General features: G+C 40.3%; 1 protein-coding gene across 4 annotated transcripts in view; it reads right to left on the reverse strand.

Moving 5' to 3' along the window:
- The window catches only part of TRIM36 (tripartite motif containing 36), a 46,671-nt gene that overhangs the window by 16,000 nt on the left and 5,733 nt on the right, over nucleotides 1–24,938 (reverse strand). The window contains exons 1-5 of one of the 4 annotated variants that reach the window (XM_066274086.1): nucleotides 18,520–19,050; nucleotides 16,125–16,359; nucleotides 6,929–6,949; nucleotides 5,106–5,431; nucleotides 1,563–1,709 (exon numbers count right to left, since the gene is read on the reverse strand). In XM_066274086.1, the coding sequence (XP_066130183.1) occupies nucleotides 1,563–1,709; nucleotides 5,106–5,431; nucleotides 6,929–6,949; nucleotides 16,125–16,359; nucleotides 18,520–18,546 (756 nt within the window). In that variant the 5' untranslated portion in view covers nucleotides 18,547–19,050. Of the gene's footprint in view, nucleotides 1–1,562; nucleotides 1,710–5,105; nucleotides 5,432–6,928; nucleotides 6,950–16,124; nucleotides 16,360–18,519; nucleotides 19,051–24,938 lie in introns of those variants that run through there. The other 3 variants (XM_066274084.1, XM_066274087.1, XM_066274085.1) reach the window with 3 other exon arrangements.

The raw sequence follows: 24,938 nt of genomic DNA on the forward strand, positions 1-24,938 counted from the left end.
GCAAACAGTGGTACTACCACTGGAGGGCAGAACAAAGTCAACAATGACTGGATTTTCTCTCCACTTGAAAAAAATTTTAAAACCTATCAGAAAATATGCAAGAGCTCTCAAGACACTGGACATCAAGTAACAAAGAACTCTGAGATGGTAAACACGACGAGCCAATGGCTGCCCCAGCTTAGCGTTTGGAGGTTTCAAGGCCAGGTGCAAAGAACTCAAGGAGCCATTATCCCCAATGAGTTGAAAAGATGAAACGGAGGGTACATACAGGGAGGCTGGTTTGTAAGTGTAATTCCTATGAACTGATGTTTAGAGAAGAGCAGGGCTCCCCTTACTCATTTAGAGTATTTATTGATCAGTACATTCGTGGGAGAAAACCGCCAGAAGTCAGGGAAAGAATCAGCCAGTAGGATTAGAGGAAACACTTCCAGGATCTCACACAAGGCTGGGAATAGTGCCTGTTCCCTACCAGCCAGACTAAATTCATAGGGCACTGAGAAGAGTAAAGAAAGGTTTTTTACATCCACACTTTGGTTAAAATTAGTCCTAGAACTAAATCTTGCTCTGTCCTGCCTAACAAAGCTTAAAAGCAAGGCCGAAGAGGAACAACTGTTTCCAAGTAACTTAATCACATACCAGAAGAAAACGCAAGCATATCTGTAGGATACAAAAATATCCAGTGTCCAACAAGGTAAAAATTTCAGTACCAGGCAGCCAATCAAAAATTGCTAAGAACACAATGAAGCGGGGAATACAAATCACAATGAGAAGAAATAACAGTCAAAACTGACCCAGTAATGACTCAAGATGACACAAGTAATAGACAACGACAATAAAACAATTATACCTCTAATCTATGTATTCAATGTAGAAGGAAGACTGAGCATGACATATAAAACGCAAAATATAAAGCTGTACATATAAATAAAAATTAGATATAGGCCAAAAATGCAAATATACATATATATTGTTAAAGACAAAAAGGAAGCAAAAATTAAAATGGGTCATAGATTTATGCACAGATTAACTTCTTTTTTAAATATTGTTTAAAATAAAAAGAAATAAAGCAAACAAACAAAAAAACAGCATTATACCACTGCCTACTTTGCTGTTTTAAAAGTGCCATGTATGAGATTAAAAACAGGAAGCAACTCAGTTGTAGCTAGTGACAGTCCCGCTAGAATAAACAAACAAAAACTGTTTCTACTAATCCTATGGGCAAGCAACAAGTATCAAATGGCTGCTGTCTTTCAAGGTGTGCCATTCCCACGGACAATGTCTCAGGCATTGGGCTCACTTGCGGATCACACTCAAGAGTCCTCCATCCTTGTCTCTTTGCTCAGAATTCAGAACTATACATCAGTATGACAAAGAACAGCTGGGTCAGAAATCCTAACAACATACTATCAGTGGACCATTAATTAACAATTTTCATTGTTAACTTATTTCAGTAAAACAGACCACACAAGAAGTCATGATTTTATAAAGAAAAAGTTAAAGGCATAAAGTATAATAAAGTTATAAAGAATCAAAATTTAGTTCCAAAATTAAACAAGTCCTACCTTTAAGGTTTTGTAGGCACTGCTCATGGTAGTTACACGGTGATTGGAATGACTACCACCCAGCTTACAGAGATGACAAACTGGCCTCCGACATAATTCACAGTACATATTTATTCTCTCCGTTTCATGTTCTGGGCACATCAAGATCTGTTGAATAAATAATAAAAGTGTGATTAAGGCCTGACCTGTGGTGGTGCAGTGGATAAAGCGTCGACCTGGAAATGCTGAGGTCGCCGGTTCGAAACCCTGGGCTTGCCTGGTCAAGTCACATACGGGAGTTGATGCCTCCTGCTCCTCCCCCCTTCTCTCTCTCTCTCTCTCTCTCCTCTAAAATGAATAAATAAATAAATAAATAAATAAATAAATGAATGTGTGATTAAGGATCATCATAGCTTGCAGGACTCTCAAAGTCCCAAAAAACAAAGATCTGCTTTAGAAAATCACTAAATAAAGCCATTTAAATGAATAAAAGTATAAAAAGAAAAAAAAAGCATTTGGTGTATCATATGAAAATTCTCTATATTAGAATTCTTATTGTTCAATTTCAACTAGTCAATTAAATATGTAGATGTTATTTCTCCTAAACTTGGTGATAAGACAGCGAAAATTTCATTACTATCAGCCTTAAGTAGAATGTGTAACCAAGCTAGAAAGGCTCTAAATAGGTAACTCAATAATCATAATATTTTCCTAAGGCACAATAACAAATATTTATGAAAGTCCACTGCATCACTATCCTCGCAAAACATCTATCTGCTCCTAGCAGAGTCTTGGAACACTTTATGATGTAAGCCTCCAGATGCATTTGCTTTTATATACTAATTACACATGCTGGTCAAATTTAAACTTGTGTTTTCCTGATTCAAATTTCTATGTTTTACTCAGTAACTTATCATTAGCAGTATATCTGAATATTTATGCAAAATAATTACTTTTATTTTTGGAAGGGAAGATTCCTTAAACCAGGGGTAGTCAACCTTTTTATACCTACTGCTCATTTTTGTATCTCTGCTAGTAGTAAAATTTTCTAACCGCCCACCGGTTCCACAGTAATGGTGATTTATAAAGTAGGGAAGTAACTTTACTTCATAAAATTTATAGAGCAGAGTTAAAGCAAGTTAAAGCATATAATAATTTCACTGTTTGGCAGAATAAATCTTTATAAAACAAGTTACTATAATTAAATCTATCTTTTTACTTATACTTTGGTTGCTCCACTACTGCCCACCATGAAAGCTGGAACGCCCACTAGTAGGCGGTAGGGACCAGGTTGACTACCACTGCTTTAGACCAAAGAGTTGATGAAATCAAAAAGATGTTTATGAGTCCAACAGTTTAGATTTTAAGCTACCATAACTATTCTGATAATTTAGAAAGAAAGAAAAAAATGTCCAATGTGCATATCTTAGAGAAAAACAACTGGAAGAGTTCAAATTTTTTAGCTTGTCCAAGTTTCTACATTCTCAAAGTCATAAAAAAAATATTAAGTTTGACTTTCTGTAAAGAATGATGACCAGAACTCAAAGTTATAGGCAAATATTCTATAGGATAACCTTTTTAGAATTTTACTATATTGAATAACAGTAACACGGGGGAAAACTTTTTTCTCAAATAACCTATTCTTATTTCTTCAGTTTTCTCTTATTAATCTTTATTATATTTGTAAACAGAAAGAATAAGACTGTAATTTATACTAAAAATGTTTACTCAATATTTCATGAATTCTTAACTCATTAAACACAAGCCTCGGCCCTGGCTGGTTGGCTCAGCAGTAGAGCGTCGGCCTGGCGTGCGGGGGACCCGGGTTCGATTCCCAGCCAGGGCACATAGGAGAAGTGCCCATTTGCTTCTCCACACACCCCCCCTCCTTCCTCTCTGTCTCTCTCTTCCCCTCCCGCAGCCAAGGCTCCATTGGAGCAAAGATGGCCTAGGCGCTGGGGATGGCTCCTTGGCCTCTGCCCCAGACGCTAGAGTGGCTCTGGTCGTGGCAGAGCATCGCCCCCTGGTGGGCAGAGCGTCGCCCCCTGGTGGGCGTGCCGGGTGGATCCCGGTCGGGCGCATGTGGGAGTCTGTCTGACTGTCTCTCCCCGTTTCCAGCTTCAGAAAAATACAAAATATATATATATATATATATATATATATATATATATAAAAAATAAAAAAATAAAATAAAAAAATAAACACAAGCCTCATATAATTTATTTAATAAGTTCTTTCATGATGGAATTTATTAATTTAAAAGAAACAGTAAAAGCCCGACTAGGCGGTGGCACAATGGACATAGCGTCAGACTGGGACGCAGACAACCCAGGTTTGTCTGGGTTGCCGCTTGAGCGCGGACTCATCAGCTTGAGCACAGGGCCGCTGGCTTGAAGCCCAAGGATGTTGGCTTGAGCAAGGGGTCACACACTCTGCTGTAGCCCCCAGTCAAGGCATATATGAGAAAGCAATCAATGAACAACTAAGGTGCTACAACAAAAAAACTGATGCTTCTTCTCTCTCTCTCTGTCACTGTCTCTCTCACTAAAAACAAAACAAAAAAATAGTAAAACACCAGGTTGAAATCATAACTTTTTAAAAATCTGTGACCTTGAGCATTTAAAATGACAGAAACATAATAGAGGACTGCAAACTACTTGATATGTCTTACCACAATGACACAGTTTGAAAGGCATCATTCAAAACATGCAAGTTTAGGTTTTGTATTAAACTACCAGTTCACTACACTATTTAATACAATGTAAATAACTCAGCTCATAGTTTCAAGATCAACTTTTGGGATTTTTTTCCATTTTTCTATTACAAATTAAAGGTTTTATGCTCAACAATATAAACAGATTTTTATACACAGTAAGTTGTAAGGAGTAAGAACTTTAGTTAAGAGAATCAATTATACTTTTTTTAATCTATATAACTCAGAAACCAGTATAAGTGAAGATATAAAAAAATTATTCTGCTTTTCAGTCACAGAGCAGGGCAAACCATACAGTAAAGTTATTTCGAGCATCATTATAGAAATTACCCAGAATATTTAAGAAATGCAGATTCTACTTCAGATACTAGACAGCATATCACAAGCTTCAGAATATTAGGCTGTAATTACACTTATTTATTCACAGTACAATTTTAGCAAACTAAGACTATCAGGAAAATGTCTCCTAATCTAATTTTTTAGACAATTACAGGTTTATCTATTAAAGCACAAAATCTTTTCAACTTTAACCATTTTACTCTTCCTCCTCTAACTCTTATCATTATGAACATTCACATACTGTGTTGTATTCCATTGTATATAATAGAGTGAACCGTAACACTGCCTGCTAACCTGTGGGGATGTTTGTATTCTATTGTATATAATAGAGTGAACCGTAACACTGCCTGCTAACCTGTGGGGATGTTTAGCAACATACTAAATAACTCCCAACTTCTAAGCCTTAATTTCTTGTACCAGCTTTTAAAGTTATTTTCTTTCTTACTGTCAAATTCCAGACTTGCAATAATTCCTTTTATAAGGCATATTCTAACAAAAAGAACTTCACTTACCTTGGGTCTAAAATTAGTGGTTGGGCCCACATACTCATGCTGTGCTTTTATAGTACCCCAAGGATGATAAATTTTGAAGCATTCATTGCAGTAGCTTGCACTACAGTCCATGCAACTTTTTGTGGATTCTTGAGGTGGTGGTTTACAAAGGTCACACATAACGGCTGTGGCCGCCCTGGCTGCCTGCCGATATCTCTCGACAATAGTTTCCAAAGTGAAATTCCGAAACAGACCATTGATTCCTCGCTCTCCAAGATCCACATCATGCTCACAGCCAGGGCAAGGAAAAGTAGTGGTCCTAGGGGTCAGTGAATTACGCTTCCAGCCTGTGTAATCAGTAAGTCCTTGTTTAGTTATATTAGTAAGAAAATAGAATGAAGAAAAAGGAGTATGTTTTGTGAAGATACATATCTACAAGCATATTAAAAAACTTAAATACTCAAAGTTACTCCCTTTGAATCAATTCATATTCTGAAAATACTTTTTTATTTTTATTCATTTATTATTTCTTTTTTTCTAAGTGAGAATCAAGGAGACAGAGAGACAGCCTCCTGCATGTGCCCCGACTGGGATCCACCTGGCAAACCCCCTTTGGAGCCATTGCTCTGTTTCTCAGCAACCAAGCTTAAATTTTAGCACCTGAGGCAAGGCCATGGAGCCATCCTCAGGGCCTACTTGTTCCAACCGAGCCATGGCTGAGAGAGGAGAAGAGAAAGAAGGGAGAGAGGGAGGGTGGAGAAGCAGATGGTCACTTCTCCTATGTTCCCTGACCAGAAATTGAACCTGGGACATCCACACACTGGGCCGATGCTCTACCACTGAGCCAACTGGCCAGGACCTGAAAATACTTCTTTAAAAAAATACTTTCCCACCTAACCAGGCGGTAGTGCAGTGGATAAAGCGTCGGACCGGGATGCGGAGGACCCAACTTCGAGACCCCAAGGTCGCCAGCTTGAGAATGGGCTCATCTGGCTTGAGCGAAGAGCTCACTAGCTTGGACCCAAGGTCACTGGCTCAAGCAAGTGGTTACTCAGTCTGCTGAAGGCCCGCGATCAAGGCACATATGAGAAAGCAATCAATGAACAACTAAGGTGTCACAACGAAAAACTGATGATTGATGCTTCTCATCCATCTCTGTTCCTGTCTGTCTGTCCCTACCTATCCCTCTCTCTGTCCCTGTAAAAAAAATATTTTTTTTTTTCCCTTGGAAAATAAAAGACAGACCAAAGTCATTAAATCAAAGAAGAAAGTATTCTATAGTAAATCCTATATGAAAAATCATTTTAAATAAAACAGATACATGGACAAAATATATAATACAATACTATACCGGCTAAGGATCTTTTGAAATTATATAATAATTTATATATTTACATATATAAATATTTATAGTTATTTTTATATATCACACCCAAATGAATTGGACTTCCATTTAAATAAATAAAGCATTGACTATGCAATAAAAAATGATTCACACAGAAGCCCTTAATCTGGAGCTCCATGAATTGGCTCCAAAGAGATCCAAATAGTTTTGCAAATTATTTAAAATTGCATGCAAGTTTTGTATAGATATTCCTATGCATAATTTATGGTTAAATAATCCATATCTTTTAGCAGCATCTCAAAGGAGTATGTGATCACAAAATTGTTAAGAATCACTTCAATAGAGGGTTTCCCACCATAGTATTGTTTTATCTAGAAAAATTCAGTAGGCAAAATCATTAGTTAAATTAAGCACAATCTACAAAAGAGTGAAAAGCTCATTCATAGTCCTAGAATCTAGTGATTTTTTTTTGAATCTAGTGATTTTAAAAGGAACCAACCATTTAATATCTTCTTATGACCTGAAAAAAAAAGAATCATTAAAGGTTACTTAATTCAGTAAACCAAAAGTTACCCAAGAAGTATTACAAATATTATAATACATACACAATACAATGAATGACATTAACATCAATCACACTTTAGTTCAGTATTACCCTGATTTTAACAAATCAAGAAACTAAGGCATGACAGTCCTTACCCACAAATTCACCAGAATCCAGGTTTGCCATTTAACATTGGTGCATACATACCATAGTCCCTCCTCTCATTTATAAATCTATTCTTAGAGCATGTACTCTTGACTGCCCACAAAATAATTACCTAAAAATAAACAAACTTCTTAAACTACCACTTTCTTTCAATACTGCCATGTATCCAAAAATGAATGTTTAAACTTAGTATACCACATTTAGGAAAGGTCTTTACACAGCGATATTAATCCTGCCTTGGCACATTACTACCCCCACTGAAAAGACTGTCTTTAAAAATACCTGGCATGATATATATACAGGTAAAATTTGGCAATCAGAAGGCACTAGGCCCTGAAAGCTACTTATGGAACAAATATGCAGAGTATTTTTAATATCTCCATTTAAAGATATTTTAATCTTTAAACACACCAAAAAAAGCATACAAAAAAAAAAAAGCTGTGCCACAAAAATCTAAAAATCCTAAATAAAATATATTCTTGTACTATTAATATTTCAAAAAGCATGCAATACAGTCCAAACGTTTCACAACACATCAGGCATATAATGAAATAAGCAGCAAAGCCGTTTTTAAAATGCATGCCAATGAAAATTTTATTTAGTGAAAACACAAGCCAATTAATACTGGAAGTGATACAGTGCAGTGGTCAAGTTTAAACATATGGAAATTCACATTTAATTGCATGCTTCCACACATGAACTAGGTGATACAATGAAAATGGTTGACTAATCTCAACAATTTTTTTAAAAAAATGGGTTATTATTGGCTTTATGAATTGAAGGTTATGACCAATTAATAAGTAACAAGATAAAAAAATGAAATCATGACAACAAAATCATGCTTAACCATGTACACTGGTGACACCCCGATTTTGGCCTTCATGTTCAGAATTTTAAGAAAAAGTTTCATCCCTTTTCTGTAAACCTCCTTTAACTTATTATTATAATAAAAGTTTAGGTATATAGAATTATATTAAACTTCTCAAATCAGACAAAATATTAAATCAATATTATCTTGTCTTTTTCTAAACAGACCTTAAAAGTTCTCAAATTTTTTTCAGAAATGCTATAGAGCCTGACCAGGCAGTGGTGCAGTGGATAGAGTATCAGACTGGGACATGGAGGACACCAGTTCAAAACCCTGAGGTCGCTAGCTTGAGCATGGGCTCATCTGGTTTGAGCAAGGTCCACCAGCTTGAGCCCAAGGTCACTTGCTTGAGCAAGGGGTCACTTGCTCTGCTGTAGCTCCCGGTCAAAGCACATATGAGAAAGCAATCAATGAATAACTAAGGTGCTGCAAAAAAGAATTGATGCTTCTCATCTCTATCTCTATCTGTCCCTCTCTCTCTCTCTGTCATACACAAAAAAGAAACGCTAAAGAATTGACTTATTTTATTTTTATCTTTCATACTTCTATCACTGTTTTCATAAAAACAAATAACATAACATAACATATGTTCAGGGCAATAAGGAAAACAGGACAGATCAAAGAATATTCTGGTAAGTAAATGTAATGAAAAAAATCAAGAACTAGAACTAAGAATAAAATGTAATAGAGTGATCTTCTTACTCTCTATAGCTGTGCTGTCTAATACAATTAGCAACCACTAGCCAAATGTGGTATTAAAACTAAATTAAATTCAAATTAAATTAAATTAAAAATTCAGTTTCCTGGTTGCACCAGACACAATTCCAATTGACAAGAGCCACATGGGCTAGTGGCTACCATTCTACATTGTGCAGAGTCAACCACTTCCATGATAGCAGAACGTTCCAATGGATAATACTGCTCAATATCGTGATATAATGAAAAATAATAATAATGGCTTAGAAACAACATAGGCCATGCAATGCAATTTTACGTCAAATTGCATTTGTGGGACCAATAACATATACAAATGATTTGACCACTGTCACCTTACAGAATCAATTCTTTTCCCATATACCTTCACTTCAAAAACAAATTAAGGCCCTGGCCAGTTGGCTCAGTGGTAGAGCGTTGGCCTGGCGTGCAGGGGTCCCGGGTTCAATTCCCGGCCAGGGCACACAGGAGAAGCGCCCATCTGCTTCTCCACCTCTCCCCCTCTCCTTCCTCTCTGTCTCTCTCTTCCCCTCCCGCAGCGAGGCTCCATTGGAGTAAAGATGGCCCGGGCACTGGGGATGGCTCCTTGGCCTCTGCCCCAGGCGCTAGAGTGGCTCTGGTCGCGACAGAGCGATGCCCCGGAGGGGCAGAGCATTGCCCCTGGTGGGCGTGCCGGGTGGATCCGGGTCGGGCGCATGCGGGAGTCTGTCTGTCTCTCCCCATTTCCAGCTTCGGAAAAATACAAAAAAAAAAAAAAAAAGTATAAAACAATACAATTTAAAACTGAAAACTCCAAAAATTCTTCAAATTAGTTAATAAAAAATCCCCCCCAAAGTCAGCTTTCAGTCATATGGTTTACTATTTAATAATCAAAAAGAAAAGTATTTCAAAACTAAGAGTTAATAGCCCTGGCTGGTTGGCTCAGCAGTAGAGCATTGGCCCGGCATGTGGAAGTCCCGGGTTCAATTCCTAGTCAGGGCACGCAGAAGAAGCACCCATCTGCTACTCTCCACCCTTCCTCCTCTCCTTTCTCTTTATCTATCTCTCGCTTTCCCTCCTGCAGCCAAAGCTCCACTGGAGCAAAAGTTGGCCGGGGTGCTGAGGATGGCTCTATGGCCTTAGCCTCAGGCGCTAGAATGGCTCTGACTGCAGCAGAGCAATGCCCCAGAGGGGCTGAACATCGCCCCATGGTGGGCGTGCCAAGTGGATCCCTGTCGGGCGCATGTGGGAGTCTGTGTGACTCCCCACCATCGCCATCCCTCCACCCCCGCTTCTCACTTTGGAAAAATACAAAAAAAAAAAAAAAAAAAAAAAAAAAGGAGTTATTTCATAACAGATTCAAAAACTGCTAGCTGCACCCTCTTCCACATTCTGGCTAGCAACAATTTCCCCACTATTACTACCTGGCAGTCACTGAACTACCTCTCTACACACTGCACATTCCTGTTGGGCTGGTGTTTGGCAATGGGCTGATGTCTTATACTGCCACCTTAATGTTTCTTTTCACACATTCTGACCATCTGATTCCTATCAGTTATATTTAACTTTTGATTATCATTAGTATTTTCAACTTGCAAAGCCTTTTTCTCACTACTACCTTAATCAAAAAAAGGTAGTAAGCAACCATTTTTTGTTTGTTTGTTTGTTTTCGTATTTTTCTAAAGCTGGAACGGGGGAGGCAGTCAGACAGACTCCCGCATGCGCCCGACCGTGATCCACCCGGCACGCCCACCAGGGGGCGCTGCTCTGCCCATCCGTGGCGTCGCTCTGCCACAATCAGAGCCATTCTAGTGCCTGGGGCAGAGGCCAAGGAGCCATCCCCAGTGCCTGGGCCATCTTTGCTCCAATGGAGCCTCGGCTGCGGGAGGGGAAGAGAGAGACAGAGAGGAAGGAGAGGGGGAGGGGTGGAGAAGCAGATGGGCGCCTCTCCTGTGTGCCCTGGCCGGGAATCGAACCCGGGACTCCTGCACGCCAGGCCGACGCTCTACCACTGAGCCAACCGGCCAGGGCCGCAACCATTTTTAAAAAGCAAATTACTCCTACTTTTCTTCCTAATTGTTAAATTTCAATATTTAAAATACTCAGGAACTCACTAAAGCCTATAACAGAAAAGATTACATGCAGCTTCTAAAAGTGACAATAAGATTTTAAAACCAAGGCATGTAGCTGGACCCTACAAGAGACCTACTACATTAGGTCACTATTCCAAGCCCAGGGGACGTAGTAGCTCTATCTAATTCATAGAAACAAACACAGGACGGTTCCCAGAATGAGGAGACACAAAAACGCATCCCAAATGAAAGAACTAAACTCCAGAAAAAGAACTAAACAAAATGGAGATAAGCAATCAACTAGATATAGAGTTCAAAACACTGGCTATTAAGGATGCTCAGTGAATTTAGGGGAAGGGTACTTGAACTTAAAACTTCAACAGCATAAAAAAGGACATGGAAACCATAAGAAAGAATCAGTCATGAATGAAGGATACACTAACTGAAATGAAGAATAATTTATACAGAATCAACAGTAGAGCAGATAATGCTGAGAATCAAATTAGCGATTTGGAATACAAGAAGCAAAAAACAATCAGAATAGTAAAAAGAAAAAGAAGATTCCTAACAAATGAAGATTGGCATAAGAAGTCTCTGGGACAACTTGAAGTATACCAACATTCACATCATAGAAGTGCCAGAAGGGGAAGCAAGAGAGCAAGAAATGAAAACCCTATTTTAAAAAATAATGACAGAGCCTGACCAGATGGTGACACAGTGGGTAGAGTGCTGGACTGGAACGCAGAGGACCCAGGTTCAAAACCCAGAGGCCGTCAGCATGAGCGCAGGCTCATCTGGCTTGAGCGTGGGATCACAGATGTGACTCCATGGTCACTGGCTTGAGCCCAAAGGTTGCTGGTTTGAAGCCCAAGGTCACTGGCTTGAGTCCGAGGTCACCGACTCAAGCAAGGGATAAATCACTCTACTATAGTCCCCCGGCCCAGTCGAGGCACATGAGAAAGCAATCAGTGAACAACTAAGGTGCCTCAACAAAGAATTGATGCTTCCCATTTCTCTCCCTTCCTGTCTGCCTGTCCCTATCTGTCCCTCTCTCTGACTCTCTGTCTCTGTCAATAAATCAATAAATAATGACAGAAAACTTTCCTAATCGTTATGTTGATAGAAAAAGATATACAAGTCCAAGAAGCACAGAGACTCCTAAACAAGATGAACCCAAAGAGACCCACACCAAGACACATCATAATTAAAATGCAAAAGGTTAAAGACAAAGAGAATCTTAAAAGCAGCAAGAGAAAAGCAGTTAGTTACCAACAAGGAAGCTCCCATAAGACCGTAGGTTAATTTTTTAATAGAAACTTCACAGCCAGAAGGGATTAGAAAGAAATATTCAAAGTGATGAAAAGCAAGGACCTACAACCAAGATTACTCTACCCAGCAAAGCTATCATTTAGAATCAAAGGATAAAGAGCTTCCCCGACAAGGAGAAGCTAAAGGAGTTCATCACCACCAGACCAGTATTAAATGAAAATGTTAACGGATCTTCTTTAAGAAGAAAAAAAAGGACCAAAAATATGAATAATAAAATGGCAAGAAATATGTATCTATCAACAAATGAAACTTAAAAAATAAATAAATGAAGAAGCAGAACAGCCCTGATCAGATAGCTCAATTGGTTGGAGCATTGTCCCAAAGCACAGAGGTTGCTGGTTTGATCCCCGGTCAGGGCACATACAAGAATGGATGTATGTTCCTGTTTCTCTCTCTCTCCCCCATCCTCTCTCTCTAAAATCAATAATATAAACATTAAAAACCTTTAAAAAATAAATAAACAGAACAGAAACACACTCATAGATAACAAAGAACATTTTAACAGTTGCCAGATTGGGAGGGGGGGGTTGGGAGGATGGGTAAAAAAAGTGAAGGGATTAAGAACCACAAATTGGTTGTTACAGAACAGCCATGGGAATGTAAAGTACGACATAGGGAATATAGTCAAGAATATTTCAATAACTATTTATGGTGGCAGATGGGTACTAGATTTAGTTGGATAATCACTTAATAAATAATGTAATGTCTAGTCACTGGGGTGTACATAAGAAACTGATATAATATTGTATGTCAACTGTAATTCAAAAATAAAAATCATTTAAATTAAAAAAATAAAATAAAATCAAGGCACGGATGGGAAGGTAAGGAAGACAGAAAAGGGATAACATTTCAGATGTTTATTTTCTCCAGTAAGATATAAGGTATCACCAGCATTTCAAAACCAAGTAGCCAATATTACTTTAAAGGTCAACTGGAGTAAAAAAAAAGAAAAGAAAGAAAAGAAAAATTAATAAGACAGGCTGGCCCATCTTTCACACAGAATCAAACACTACAGAACAGCCTAAAAAAGCAGTGTACATTATGTACCCACAAATGGGTAAGACCTCAATATTACAACTCAAATACTTTTAAAACATTAACAAAGGAAAAACACCATAAAACAAGCAAAGATTATGTTTTTAACTACAAAAAATATCAATATTTTAAGCAAATTTTTAAAATACAGAAGGAAGTATTGGCTTATTTAACCTCCTCAAGGTAACAATACAGTTAACACAAGTTTTGTTCCACTAAGTAAACGAAAAGAATTTTTAAGGTAACATTTAAAAAGCTAACAACGGGTATATTATTTTCTTAAAAAATATCTTGTCACGTATACTTATAACATGCAAGCACTAATAATCAGTGCTCCCTTTAAAAACATCAGAACTTGCTTGGAAATTTAGTCCTGTTGACCTTTAAGTCATTTCAGCCCAATTTGCTCACTTCCTACAAAATTTTGAAGACTTGACCACTGATGTTTAAAACATAATCAATACAAGGTTATTTCATTTAAATATAACACTAGACTGCCTGCGGCCACACAAGCAATAAAGCATTTTCTACCTCTCCACCCCAAAGATCTCCACTGTAATGCTGTGAACAATGAACAGAAAGCTGGATTTAGAATTTCAAAGAGAAGATTCACAACTTGTTAACAAAAGATAAAGCAGGAACTGTGTCCTCCACATAACACAAGTATTGACTGAACAGTAAAGAAAATGTGTTTTCCTGGTACAAATGGCTTTTATGAAGCCATCACTGTAAAACATTCATCAAGCTGATCTTAGTGTGTAAAACTAATCACTGGAGAAGCACTTAAAAGACCTACACTTTAGCTTATAATTTTGTATTTTTAAACAATTATATTTCTGGTAACCATTGAAAATAAAGTCAAGTCAAGCATCTTTTGGTTGATTTTTTACTGATATAAATAACAATGTAAATAAACATTACTACATCTAACTATATCTTTCTGACAAAAGGAAATACAAATGGGGAAAACATGCTTATATTACAACCAAAACTGTACAATAATACAGTTTTTATTTTTACATAATTTAATATGCTATTTTTATATATACAAACCTTACTCTCCTTTCAAGGCACCTTTTAGTTTTAAAATCTGTCAAATGTCCAATGCAATGCTATCCAAAGGAATGTGTGAGCCAAAAATTAAATAAGCCCCCCGTCTGTCATTTTAAATTTCCCAGTATCCAGATAAAAAGAAACAGGTGAAATTCATTTCAATAACACGTTATTTAACCAAACATCCAAAACACTACTGCTGTAAAATGTAATCAATATAAAAACTATGCTAAATATTAATACACAGAAAGTGAAACTGAGTACCTCTTCACTTGGCTCCCTCTGCATGAGGCACCCCCACCACCCTGGCTCTCAGCTGGCTTCACCTCCCCTGTGCCACACAACTGCTAAGTCACCGGAAGAGAGGTTTCAGAATGTACCTCCATCCTTACGTGGCACATGACTGTAGAACTATAATTTTTTGTTTTCCAAGTGAGAGGAGGGGAGATAGACTCTGTCGGCCTAGCTTGTGGATGTCCCGGGTTCCATTTCAGGTCAGGGCACACAGATAAAGCGACCATCTGCTTCTCCCTCCCTCCCTTTTCTCTCACTCTCTTCCTCTCCCACAGCCATGGCTTGAGTGGTTAGAGTGCATCAGCCCTGGGCACTGAGGATGGCTCCGTGGAGCCTCCACCTCAGGTGCTAAAAGTAGCTTAGTTCCAAGCATGGCCCCAGATGGGCAGCAGCCAGCCCCAGACGGAGGTTGCTGGGTAGATCCCCATCAGGGCGCATGTGGGAGTCTGTCCTTCTATCTCCTCTTTTCTCACTTAGAAAAAGAAAAAAAAGTTACTTGTATAAAAAGAAGAAATGGACAGAGTTGGGGAAAGAATTAAACTTAAAATCTCAAAGCTCAAACTGGGAAAAGCTGAAGCTGTGAGGTCTGGTGCTTCTGGCCACTCAAGCACTCTCCATACAAAGAACATGCCTAACATGACGCTGTGGTATCTCCACCCAACCTAGCCCTTCCCTTGGTCCCCACTGCTGATTTTGGCCTTTCATTTTTCAGTGGCCCTGTTCCTAGTGACTTCAAATTAATTTAGATCTACTAATTATTAATCCTACTCTGGATATCTAGAAGAAAGCAACACTATCCCAACAGGAAACAATTCAAACATTGGCTATATAATAAAGGTATATATAGTATATGTCCTATACATGTCATTAGATCTACTTGTATCATTACTACAGAATTCCACTATTATTTGATTTTCAAAATCCTTATTTTTAAAAAATGGATTTAAAATGGCTGAAGAAAATAAATTCCTCAGGTGGGATAAAATGATACCAAATAATTCCTCAGGACCAGTCACTATGTACCCATTCCCAATTCTGCATGTTTACTTACTTAATACCATAAATAGATGTTCCCCTAATAAATACTGCAGTAATCCATTACTTCATCCCTCATGTGAAGGGTATCACAGGGCAAGAACATGCCCTAGAGCAGTGGTCTCCAACCTTTTTTGGGCCACAGACCGGTTTAATGTCAGAAAATATTTTCACAGACTGGGCTTTAGGGGGGACAGATAAATGTATCACGTGACCAAGACAAGCGTTAGACGGATGTAACAGAGGAAATCTGGTCGTTTTTAAAAAATAAAACATCATTCAGACTTAAATATAAATAAAACGTAAATAATGTAAGTTATTTATTCTTTCTCTGCGGACCGGTACCGGTCCACGGCCCGGCGGTTGGTGACAACTGCTCCAGAGTATACACAGTTATAAGAGGCTTAATATAAAATTGGTATTCAATATCCAATTTTAAGTGTATACCAAAAGATAACAAGAGTTCATTCTGACATTTAAAAATGGGGAGGAGTCCTTGTATACAGTTTAAATTTATTCACTTGGAAAGATTAACCCTAAAAATGACAAAAATAATTTCCCTTCTATGTTTATCAATGAGACTCCCAACCCCAATGCTATCACATACCTGGTCTGTTAATCCTGTCAACTTTATCCATGCTAGGGGAGGGGAGCCAAAGTCGAGGACTGCTCTGATTGGAGTTGTCTGATCCCATGTCATTACATGAATCATCAAGTGTCAGTAAGAGTTCTTTCACACACTTATGACAAATACTATGTTGACAAGGGAGAATCAATGGGTGGGTAAACAGCTCCTTGCACGCTGGGCAAATGAGCTCTCTTTCGATATTCTTAATGGTAACCTTAAATTGAAAAGAAAAAAAGGTAATCAGAATCAAAGGCTCTAAAAGTGGGTTAAATATATTAACATGCTTACACCTCTTGTACAAATACACCTGTTTACCTTTCCAAAAAGAATTAAGAAACAGATTTTGTTTTTAATCTGAGGTTGCTTTTTGATTATGAACTACTACACCATCAACCCCCCTCTCAATACTCAACAGCCTAGAACTGAAGTGACATTAAATAATAAAAAATGAAGTATGAGAAAAATGAGCAGAAAATATTAGGGGACTACAATAATTTAATCAAGTTATAAAGTTATTCAAACCATCACTATTTTACTGATCTAAGACTTCAGTGAAATCCTAAAAGATTACTTCAATAAAAATAAGAATACAGCACTAAGAATAAGGCTGTTTTCCCATTTAGCACATTACCCTGTGAGTAGCAAATAACAAGAGCTGGTCAAAACTAGGTAAGTATGGTCATAGAACCCTACTTGAAATCAATTGACAAGCTGAATTTATCAGCAACTTTCTACATTAAATGGGATCATTTTTCATATGCTGCCAACTGTAATGCAGGTAAAACCCTTGAGGTCCTCATGCTGCAATACCAAAGCAGTTATCTTAAAAGCACTTTCTAAATATTGAAAGGGTGTACAGGATTAGAAGGCACCATTATAAATGCTTTCAACACTACAAGCTTGCATTAGTTTCAGTGAGAAACAGACTCCACCACTCTAAAGGTTTCATACCAGTTTTCACATCCTTTCCCTGTGTGCCCCCCCCCATGCATATAGCAAACTTCAAGGGCTATGAATTCCAGCAATTTTAGTGACAGTCCAACTTTAAAGTACTAATAACCCTGTACAATCATTTAAACTACTGGAAATACACAGAAAATTAAATTCAAATCATCATATTTTAATTAAATAAAAATGTATGCTATACATTCCCCCTAAAGTAACACAAGTGCTTTAATACTCCCTGACAATAGCACTACAGCCAACTGGCTCAATAGGTCCTTGCAGCCTTTCTTGCTGCATCATTCAACAGTATTTAATAAAAGCCCAAATCGTGTCACCATTTTAGTAAATTTGGAAGACAGATACGATTCACATCAAAGAATACAGAATATTTACATCCTATCTCATTTTACAAGAAAAAGATGACAATTCAAAAGAAAATATTGTCCTAATGTCTAAAATAGGTTCTACCAATCCATTTTATGGGAGGTAAGCTCTAAAAGTTCCTTTTCATTTTTCTTGTACATAAAGCAGCTTTTTAAGCACGATAGATATAAAGTAATTTTTACCCAAAAGACAGTGTTCAGTTTACATTCATTGAGGGGAAACAATCTAAGAGAAATGTTACGTGGTGGTTCCCACAATTAGGCTGTTTCAAAATAAATGAGATTCGACAGAAAACTAACAAGTTCTTAAGAATGGCCAATCCAACTGAGGACAGAACGAGACTTGACTTTGGCTGGTGAGCGCACGATGCAGTGTCCAGATGTTTTATTGGGTTGTACACTTGAAACCTGTATGATTTTATTAACCAATGTCACCTCAATAAATTCAATATAATAAAAAATAAATAAAACTAAACACACTCTTACCAAAAAGAAAAAAATAAAAAAAAAAAAACAAAGAATTACCTATCCGACTCCTTCAAACAAAACCATTCTTACCCAGACAGCGGCCAGAGCTCGCCTGCGCCAGAGAGGAGGAGCCTTCGCTCCGGGCCAAGGCAGCCGGACAGGGCCGAGCCCGCAGGGGTCCTAGCGGAACTCGAGCGGCGACCCCATCGCGCTCCCAGACAATGGGCAGCGGGACACGAGCCCTGAGCCGCGGCGGGCACCAGACTCCCTAAAGTGAATTAATTCTACAACTGGACCTCGTTAAAGAGCCCCATCCGGACTCCCCCAGATGCTCAGATGGGCGACAACCGCACCCGAGCGGCGGACCCGGAATCTGACCCTCCGAGAAGTAGAAAGGGGGCGCACGGGTTAGGGATCCCGACCCCGGACGGGGAAGGCGAACAGGAAGCGGGACCACCACCCGGCAGCCTTCGCTCTCCCGGAGCGGCTCCCTCCCAGCGAACGCGGAGGGAAGAGACCCAGGAGCCCCGGCGCGCCGCCATCGAGGCGTGCGGCGGCCGCAGCTCTGCCCCACTCACCAGCGAGTCTGAACCATCCCCTTCCATGGCAGCCTTCGGCCAGGTGTCAACAACGGCAGGGTCCCAACAGGCAGACTGGCGCCGGGCAGGGTCTGGTGGGCGGGTCCCTGCGGCTGCCGTGGAGCCTCCTCTGGGAGCCAGAGGGCGAGCTGGTCAGCCGGATCCGGCCAGCGGGCCGACGTGGTCAGAGCCCAGGGCGGACGAGAGCACAGGCGCAGAGAGGGGCTTCACTCCCTGCGACGGCCCCGGAAACTCAGCCCGCTGCCGGCGGCGGCGGCGGCTCCTGCAGACTGCGGCGGGGCCGGCGGCCGCACGGAGACCCAGGCGCGGGCGCTGCAGGGGCGGGGCTGGGGCGGGGCGGCGCCGTCGCCCGAGCAACAGCTCCCACCGCACAAAGGAGGAGGGACTGTGAGCTAGACCACCCGGCAGCGTAGCAGCAGCCGGGGCTGCGGCGCGTCATGGGGGTCCGGCTACTTCGCCCCTCACTCCCACCTAGGCTGGCGCCGACGCCCCAGGCGAATTGGAAGCCCGGAGGGGCGGAAGTGAGGGCGCGGCGGAGGCTGAGGGAGCGCCGGGTAGGGCCGGGCGGGGCAGGCGTGCTGCGCTGCTGCAGGCTGCAGCCCTGGCCTCTAGTCCGGGCACCCCCCCCCCCCCCCGCTTCCTTTTGCTTTCCTTGGACTTTGGTAATGCACCGTACCACGCATCACAGACAAGTTACATTGCCTGCCTCCAGACGGGGCGGAGAAGAGCGGGCGGCTCTGTACCCTCTCCCCTGGCACCGCCGAACCGCCCCCTCCGATGCTGCCTGGGCTGGGGGTTCCCCCGTTGGTCCCTGTCCCCGCCCTGCGCGCCTCCGTTTCTTCCGGCCCGATTCGTATAGTGAACTTCACAGTCCCTGTCTGGTCACAAATCACTCATATTCCGCTTTTTGCTTCTGCTTTTCCACACGCATAACACGTTCTTGCCAAGTGGCCGAGGACAGACCACATAGTAGGTGTCCCTTTCCCGGGCTCTGGGCAAGAACCGAATTCAAAAGACCGCAGCAAGGGTACGCCTGCCCCGCCTTCTGTCAGCACCCTGCCTCCGCCTCCGCAGCTGCTTGCGGTCCCCCGCCTCCGCCGCCCCCGGCACAGAGGGCGCGGAAATCCGGACAGCTGGTCCGAAAACTCCGGCACCCACACACCCACGTGGTGGGCGCCAGCCTAGGGTTAGGGCGCGGCTTCCACAGATCCGGGTCTAGGGTTGTAAAATTCACCTGGCATGGCTGGAGCGCGTTTCTTCTATCTTGTTTTCAAAACAAATGGGAAACAAATTAACCTGGGGTTGTTGGAAGCCGTATTATTAGATCAAGCCACCGTCTTCCGGGCTAATAATTCCATCTTTACATATAGACTGAGAAAAGAAGCGCTCTAAACAGGTAAAAGGACCACAGAGCTGCTGCACAGCATCCCCTTTAGGTTTTAAAGTACTTCCCACTTTTATTTCGTATTTGGATGAAGTCTCTTGCTGTGGAAAGTTCTTCTGTCTTCCCACAGCACTGTCAGCAGTCATAGCCTCTTCTCCGGCCGGCAATTAAATAAAGGTGTGGTAGTGTAGAATTAGGACAGCAAGGGACATTAGCAATTGTCTTTAATAGAAACCTGTTGGGGACCGCAAGCCAACAGGGTCTTTGCAGTTTCGATTTAGGGGGACAGAGGTATGGGGAACTGGCAGTAAACTGACAGTCTACCCAACCCCCACCTCACTTGCTTAGTGAAGTTGCTAAAGTCTGTTTTTTCCCACACCTCCACGGTAGCTGTGGTGCTGGATTGTTTCTACTCATCCTATCCCCCCTGTCCCTGGAAAAACTTGAGGCAATTTCCTTTTTATCCTTTGTTTTGTTAAGATGTTATGTATGGTGGGGGGTTTCTGCACTTGGTAGAATTCTTGGGAATGCCTTGGAAATGCAACTTTGTTTTGATGATCTTGTTGATTTGCTAATGACTCTCTATGCCCTATAAATAAAGCAAGGTTAGGGGTGGAGAGCGCGTTCTGTTCTTGCCAGCAGCTTGCAGAGGCCTCCTGATCAAGTTTATTTTCTTAATTCCACGCTGTTCCCACTCAGGACCTGGAATTACTAGCTATGCTGGTTTGTCGCAGAAACCCACAATTTTACAGATGAGGTGCAAAGAGGATGAATGCCTTGCCAAGTAATGACTGGACTTTTCTGATCAACATTAAAGCCTGTTTGTTGCATGATCCCACATGCTGGAATTGAGGCTTTCTTCCCAGAAGTTCTGAAGCTTCCTAATTCAAGAGGGAATGAGGGGAAAAAATGGAATGCCTGTGCAATTTAGTTACATATAACATGTACACCATGTTCCCATATAAATTTTTTTAAACTCAACCATTTAAAAAGCATAGTAAATCAGTTTCTGTTTTTAATGATGGTCTAATAATTCCCTTTAGCTGTAATCTCACATCAGCACATTTAAATAGAGCTTTGGTCCAAAACAATTAACAAAGTAAAAGAGATTAGCAGGCTTCATTTACATGAACTAAAGATATAACTTGTATAGACAATATTTGCCTGAAAATAAATTTGAAAGCCCTTCCATTATGCAAATCAAACCTCAATGAGATATCATTTTCCACCTGATTCTCAAAGTTCAAAAGTTCTGTTAATACACTTGGCAAGAATGTAGGGAACTAAGCACTTGCAAACAGTTTTTTGTGACCATGTAGATTGGTATAGCTTATATGAAGGGAAATTTTGCAAGTTTATCAAAAATTGTAAATGCTTAAAATCTGTCTAAGCAATTCCACTTCTATAAATTTTTCCACTGACTTACATGTGTACACAAAAACGTGTACAATGATCTTAATTGGGACCGTATTTATAGAAACTAAATTTCCATCATCCATAACTTACATCCATACCATGGAATATAGTGCAGCAGTTAAAATGAATGTACTGATGAGAAAGGATTCCTAAAATATAGTTATTTTAAAAAGTACAAAACTATACAAATTCTGTATGTTGCCACTGTCAAAAAGATAAGACAGACATATATGCTTATACCTATAATATAAATAAGGAAAATAATAAAAATAAGACTCTGAAATAGAGCACGAAAAAAAAAAATGGTAATAGTATTGTTGAAAAGTAAGGGGAAGGAGTCTGGTGTGGAAGACATTTTTCACTCATGTTTCATTGCATTGTTTTCACATTATAATATGTTTTACTTTTAGAGACTTTTTAATGGAATTTAATACATAAATTTTAAAAGCAAAAAAGGGAGGAACAATATCGGTAAGAAAATAGCAAATATGAGAATCACCATTCTAAACCATCACTCTCCCATTTCCTAGTCCAGTGGTCGGCAAACCATGGCCCATTCAGATTGAGGATGTTTTTTAGCAAAGCCAGTTTAGGTGTACCCTAATTAAGTTAATAACACTGTACCTACCTATATAGTTTAAGTTTAAAAAATCTGGCTCTCAAAAGAAATTTCAATCGTTGTACTGTTGATATTTGGCTCTGTTGACTAATGAGTTTGCCCACCAGTGCTCATTTCTGCCTCCCCAAACCCCCACCCCAGCTGCCATCCTTTGGGCCATCTCATCCATTTCTGTCAACATCCATACATTCCAGCTTTTGAGTTATTAACCACACAACATCCTTCCCAGTCCCTCAAGTTAAAATCCTGTCGGTTTCTTTTATTTTATATATATATATATATATATATCTTTTTCTCTCCTTCGGTCTTCAAGTCCTCTTGTTTCTACTCAGATACTGTCCTTTCTCAAACTCACAGCTAATTCCTCTACCCACCTTGAGCCTCCTCTCCCCATGCCTAGATTACAGTAACAACCAATCGATTAGGTATTTACAGATGACTTTCTATATGTGTAAGTTGCTGTCCTTATAGCTCCATTTGCAAAGGGGCAGAAAAATTTACTGTCCTGGACCAGAGGCAACTTTATGTAAGATTATAACAGAGAGGGAATATATGACATGTGCACGTGAACGTATTTGAATGTTTAGGGGCAAGACAGAGAGGTAAACTGGTAGTAACACCAAATGAGTCAAAAATAGTATGGAGAGTCTGGAATACTGTAAAGCCAGTAGCCACAGCCACCATCACAGCTGCCTGGCCCGTGCAGGTTCGCATTTGATTAGGACAGACGGTAATGAAAAATGGAGCCAAGAACTGGTGGGTCATTAGCTTTAATCCTAGCTTGCACCCAGCAGGCATGAAATACACACAGTAGGAAAACACTTCCCTTTCCCTTCCGGGCTCCCAAAGCCACTGACTTATCCGAGTTTCCTAGAATCAAAGGTTTCTAACCTCACCAGCCTTATTCACCTCTGTTCCCCATCTCCTTCTCTCTGCACAAACTGACTTCTCCTTCAGCACTCCACCATCTTGGCTGCTTCTCCTCTTCCACGTGGCCCTTCTCTGTTCTCCTCTCCCTGCTTTCCTAGAACATAATCACTCTTCTCCAGAAAAATGTGATCTCTCTTCCTTTTAAAACCTTTTGGTGCGAAAGCCCTCCCCCAACACACATTAATATAACCACGCCCATCCCAAGCAAGAAGGGCAACTAATATTATCACCTGGGCAACGGGCTTCCACGTGGGCAGCACCATCTTTTATTTTATCAGCCCAACAAATGCCATGCTTCTTTTCTGGAGACATTGGGAAGCTTTTGCAGGCTTTTAAGTGAGACTGACATGAAACATCTGAATTGTTGTTGTTGTTTTTTAATCATTCCTCTAATTTGCATTGCATATGGTATTCCTTAGTGCCTACCCTTCTTTAGTTTGTAGTAGCCTAGTACATCCTTTTCCAATAGTTTCTTTTAAAATATGATCCAAATTCAATACCAAGAAGCCTATTATTCTATGTTTATCACACACACCCCCCTCAAGTCCACAGACCTTCAGTGCTCTTGCTTACATTGTGATATCTTGCACCTGTTGGTGTAGCTTAATTGCTTTTCTGTTACAGGAGCATGAGCTGTCTAGTGTCTATCTACTTTATGAAGTCCAAAAGGTCAAGGAAGGATGTCATCAATTTTCTTCTACTTCACCTATCAAAAACCACCACTCCCCAAACACACACTCATCATTTCAGTTTTGGTAAAACAGAAGCTCAATAAATATTCATGATCTGACATTAAAATATAAATTTATTACCCTTTAGATTATACCCTACTCAGTAAACTGACCAGGTCTCTTTCCATACTGACTCCTAATACCCAACAAGAGATTAAATTACTCCCGGAGTCAAGTCCTAATGACCATGGTGCATATTTCAGTGCTGTGAGGCACCACTGGCTCTTAATCTGGCCTGAAATCAAACATCCCTGGTCTCATACTGTTAGTATGTCCTGAACAAGAAGTAACAAGGTGATTTGGCCACATACTTCCAAACCTTGCCCCCTGTTGGTAACCCCTAGTCATTGAACAACCTGGGTACAAAGTTAAGAGAGTCCTGGACTTAGGGAAAATAAGGAAGATGAAGTAAATCACAGGGTTTCGCAGTGGTTGGCACACACATTGTCTCTGCTGCTGGATATCAGAAAGGACAATAAATGGCACTTATCAATTATTGACTCAAGCCTCTGACCGGCCAAGTTCACCTGTCATAAAGTGTTCCTATGGGAACAACCTCAGGGGACAGAGTCCTGTGAGCCAGGAAATACAGATTTCCATTACCTAGCCAAACCCTACTCCTCTTTCAAGCTGCAGATCAAGAGCCTCCTTACTCATTAGTCTAGTTTTCATTGATTAGCTTCCCTTACTCTGAACTCTTTTAGCACTTAAAGAGTCTTACTGCTCAGTTTAACATGATTCCATTCTCTTATATCATACACCACTTGATGTTTTGTAAGCCTTAGCTTCCCATACATGTAAGCTTTTATTTGTTTTAAGAGAAAATCCAGTATATATTTATCTGCTAATGGTAGCACCAGACCCAAAAATTTGAAATTTGACAGGAGGAACAGAGTGCTGCTCAGGCAGACAGTTTTCCATCAAGGGCAGGAGGGTACTAGCTGCACAGCTGGTGGGCAACGGGGTCTCTCGGCCACCTTGAGATGAACAACATTGATAATATTTAGAGGTTGTTAGCAGATGTCTTTTGACTGTATCTTATTATTCCTACACTTAGGATGGCTAGGTTTAGCAAATAAAAACAGGATAAATACCTTGTTAAATTTTCAGATACATAATGAAACTTTTCTAGTATAAGTATGTCCCAGATATTGACTAGGACTTACCTATACCAAAAAAAAAATTATTTGTTGGCTCTGCGGCAGAGCGTCGGCGCGGCATGTGGAAGTCCCAGGTTCAATTCCCAGTCAGGGCACACAGGAGAAGTGCCCATCTGCTTCTCCACCCTTTCCCTCTCTTTTCTATCTCTTTCTTCCCC

This window comes from Saccopteryx bilineata, chromosome 4, assembly GCF_036850765.1.
Source record: "Saccopteryx bilineata isolate mSacBil1 chromosome 4, mSacBil1_pri_phased_curated, whole genome shotgun sequence".
Taxonomy (NCBI): Eukaryota; Metazoa; Chordata; class Mammalia; order Chiroptera; family Emballonuridae; genus Saccopteryx; species Saccopteryx bilineata.